We start from the raw sequence: 3,671 nt of genomic DNA on the forward strand, positions 1-3,671 counted from the left end.
AGGAATTCAATGTAGTGTGTCTCACCTAATATTTTAAAACTTTTTTTAAAAATGTAAATGCATTTGACAAAACACTCTCAGTTTCATGTTAACTTACTCAATAGTGTTAAAGATATTTTCTTAACTACATATTTCCTTCAATCCTATTTTTGAGTTTATATTGATGATTAAACATTGCCATTGCTAAGTTATGAATGTTTGTAGTTATGTCTTTACATTTAGTTTCATTCAAAGTTTTGCAAATGTACTGTGACCCACTGAAGCCTTAAAATGCCTAAATGGTCCATTGCATGTGTATACAGATTTTATATATGTTATTGTTCAATAAACTTGGACCGCATAACTGGACTGGAATAACTGCAGTTGTGTGTGGTGGATTCAAAGATTATTTTAAAACGTTTGTTGTAGGCAGCCAGTAGGTGGCTTGCCAGTCAAAATGATGGGATAAAGTTTGATTCTATAGAATAATTATTTTATGAATATGTAAAACTTCATAAGAAACTCAGTGCGTCAGAGCCTATGGTCAGAGCACGTCAGAGCTGTTGTCCAATCAGGTGCATCCGCCGCGTCAGCTTTAGGATTGCTGTGGGCGGACAGGGGATTCCGGTTCCGGGTGTTTTCATATCCCACTCGGAGGCGTTGATCTCTCTGATTATGGTATTTTATCATAAACGTATTTCTATAGAAGACTGATTAAAGTAAAGTTATTTTGATCAAGGAGGTCCAATAGTTGTCGTGAACATGGCGACCCGCTCGGAGAGAGAAAAGTCTCTAAAACTCAACGAGCAGCACCAGGCCATCCTGTCCAAAATGCTGAGAGAGGAAGACAACAAGTACTGCGCCGACTGCGAGGCGAAAGGTGCGACTTACACATTATCGACATTTTTTCCATGACACTAGACAAAGTTAACATTTCCACTCAGAAAAAGCCGCTAACGCTGTATAACAATGTAGCATATTCGCTAGTTAGCTTGGCTAAGCTAACCCGCTACTGTGTAACCGGCTAAGGCTAGTCAGCTGACATTTAGCAAAACTAAGTGGCTAACTAGCAAGCTAACTTCTCTAAATCTACTCAAGCTCATCGGCCACAGTGCCTCTCCCTCACCGCCGCCTGCAGCTCATCTCTCTGGAGTTTTACAGGCGTTTTGCGAACTGTGTCAGATCCACATCAGGAGCCTGACTCTTTCTCTTGTTATGTCATTGTTAAAGAATGCTGAGCCTGCTTTTGGCTCTTGAAGTCTCTGCAAGATCGTGCATGCTTAAGGTTTCTTCGGGTTTCTGTCTATCTATGGTTTCTGCAGACATCTATCTATATCTGATTCACAATCTTTCTTTTATCAGGTCCAAGATGGGCATCCTGGAATCTGGGAGTATTTATGTGCATCCGGTGTGCTGGCATCCACAGGAATCTGGGAGTACACATATCCAGAGTCAAATCAGTCAACCTGGACCAATGGACCTCAGAACAAATGCAGGTACTGTTTTGATCCTGTGTGTACTTATGTTTATTTACAGAAGAGGTGGCCTTTTATTATATGAATAACTAATCACTCACGCAAAGTCTCTAACTAAGACATTATTGCAACATCTTTGTTGTATAGGAAGTAAGGAGGGATTTCAGTAACGCCTTATCTTGGCACATCTGTTCTCTATTGACAGCCAGACTTTCCATTTCAGTGCCTCAGATCTGTGACAATACTGTACATTTCCATTATTACGAGGCTCTCTGAATAATTATCCCAAAAATGTTGACGACTTGCGAGACACAGATTAGAAAAAGAATAGTCAATGTGTGAGAGATCTTAGCTTTTAGTCTCTAGCATCTAGATTCAAATGTACTGGATCATAGACTTCCCATAATGAACATTGAAATAAATTGTCATAAAGCCTTATTCATGTAATTTGCCAGTTACCATAATGACCAGTTCCGACTTGAAAATGACTGCTTACATGAGCATCCAAGTCCTTATTAAAGCTAAAAATGCATTTAAAAAAGTTTCGACAACATTTGAGACTCTTTCCACCTGTACCCCAGTCTTCCTCTCAGCCTGCTCAGTGTATGTCCACCTGTCTTACTCATGGATGTACAAAGAGAACTGGATACAGCATTGGAAACCTGTTCAGTGGTGCATGAAGCCAAAATGGCTCCACTTACCAATATAAAATTAACCAGGTCTTCCGCTTTCGTAGGGCCCTTAGAGCAAGCAAGCGCACTGGAGTTTTACTTAAAGGTGGGGTAGGTAAGTTTCAGAAACCGGCTCGAGATACACTTTTTGTTATATTCCATGGAATGCTCTTAACATCCCAAGGCACACAGGGGATAGGTCTTAAGTGCTGTTGACAGAAAATTCATAAAAAAGATGTCATCTGTGGAACCCGTAGATAACTGTAAAAACTTGGCAAACCCAATTCGATTCGGATGGTGCCGCTCCTGTCTGTCAGCCTTCATCGCGTGCACGCACCAAATGGTACTCTCGTGCCCTCATTGGGCGGCCGTCATTCGGGGTGTGCTTGCAGTGTTTTTGTTTTTTTGACTCGCCCTCGCAACAGGCGGGCCGCGTTTTTCCTCTCTTTGTTGTGTATTCAACATCGTCTAGCTGCGTCGCAAAGAAAAATGTAACGGAGCAAACTTTCAAGAACCAAAAAGAAAGTGGACAACTAAGAAGTCCGAACAGCTTGAGCAATATCGAGTTGCTTGGCTGGTGTAAGTATTGCTAACCTAGATGTGTTTAGCTTTTTGTCTTTCTGATATGTATTTACGTTACTGCAGGCCTGCTTTTCGGCGGTGAGGTGTTCTGAAAGAAGTGCTGAAGGATAGGCGCGTGTTTCTTTCTTGGCTGCCATAATACCTTTCCAAATTTTGTGTCTTTGTTTGTTGCTTTGACTCGAGCCGTGTCGGTTTCTGAAACTTACCTGACCCCACCTTAATTTTCTCCACGAGCTCTTGTGTTTGCGTCAAGCCTGATCCTTACGTTGTGGCGTTTGCCAACGTTTACAGCCGCGAGACGGTTACAAAGGTGTACCGTATTATGCGCAAAACGTCCACTTTTCGCTCATGTGTTTGACGTACCATGATAACATGTGTGTGGCCCCGTCCCCTGTGCGTTCGAGACGTTCTGAAAGTTTCAGCGGCTCGCTTTTTGTCCCGCTCGCCCAAATTTTTCACCTGAATCTCGCTCCTGAGAGCACCATTGTGTTGGCTGTTTAGTACCAGAACATATCTCTCCAGTTTTTGTGGTTGTGTTTTTTTTGTTTGTTTTTGTGATTTTTGTGTGCGTCCTTATTTTCATCTAAAATAATACGACCAGAATCAGCCACTGTTTGAAACGGGCTGAAACAGAGGGGTTTGTGAGGGGAGCGGCGTGAAGCAGAGTGCGGAGCCGTATTCTGTTGTCGGAGAGCGCGACAGACTGCAGGGACCGCATGTTTGTATATATGCTGAGACCTATGGAGAGGCTATTATTGACTGAAAGCGAACGAGCGCCCCATACGCTGTAGGGACCTTAAAACGCACCGCTATTATTAATCATGTTTGAGACTAGCGATTAGACGGGCGTAAACCCTCGTTGACGGATGTCATCAGTTTTCTCTTATGTGGAGAAGATGTGGTATATACTGTACTCGCTGTGATGAGGCAAACGCTAATCGTCGTGTGTAAAATCGGATGTTGA

At 42.5% G+C, this 3,671-nt stretch overlaps 1 protein-coding gene across 1 annotated transcript; it reads left to right on the top strand.

Moving 5' to 3' along the window:
• The first annotated feature begins 569 nt into the window (after positions 1-569).
• On the top strand, positions 570-1,502 carry LOC104946122 (stromal membrane-associated protein 1-like). The gene is made up of 2 exons (XM_010771883.1): positions 570-859; positions 1,342-1,502. The coding sequence occupies exons 1-2, from the start codon at positions 742-744 to the stop codon at positions 1,485-1,487; spliced, it is 264 nt and encodes an 87-aa protein (XP_010770185.1). The 5' UTR covers positions 570-741; the 3' UTR covers positions 1,488-1,502.
• Positions 1,503-3,671: the final 2,169 nt, after the last annotated feature.

The sequence above is a fragment of the Notothenia coriiceps genome, unplaced genomic scaffold (genome assembly GCF_000735185.1).
Source record: "Notothenia coriiceps isolate Sejong01 unplaced genomic scaffold, NC01 NC01_scaffold00010623, whole genome shotgun sequence".
In the NCBI taxonomy this organism is placed as follows: domain Eukaryota; kingdom Metazoa; phylum Chordata; class Actinopteri; order Perciformes; family Nototheniidae; genus Notothenia; species Notothenia coriiceps.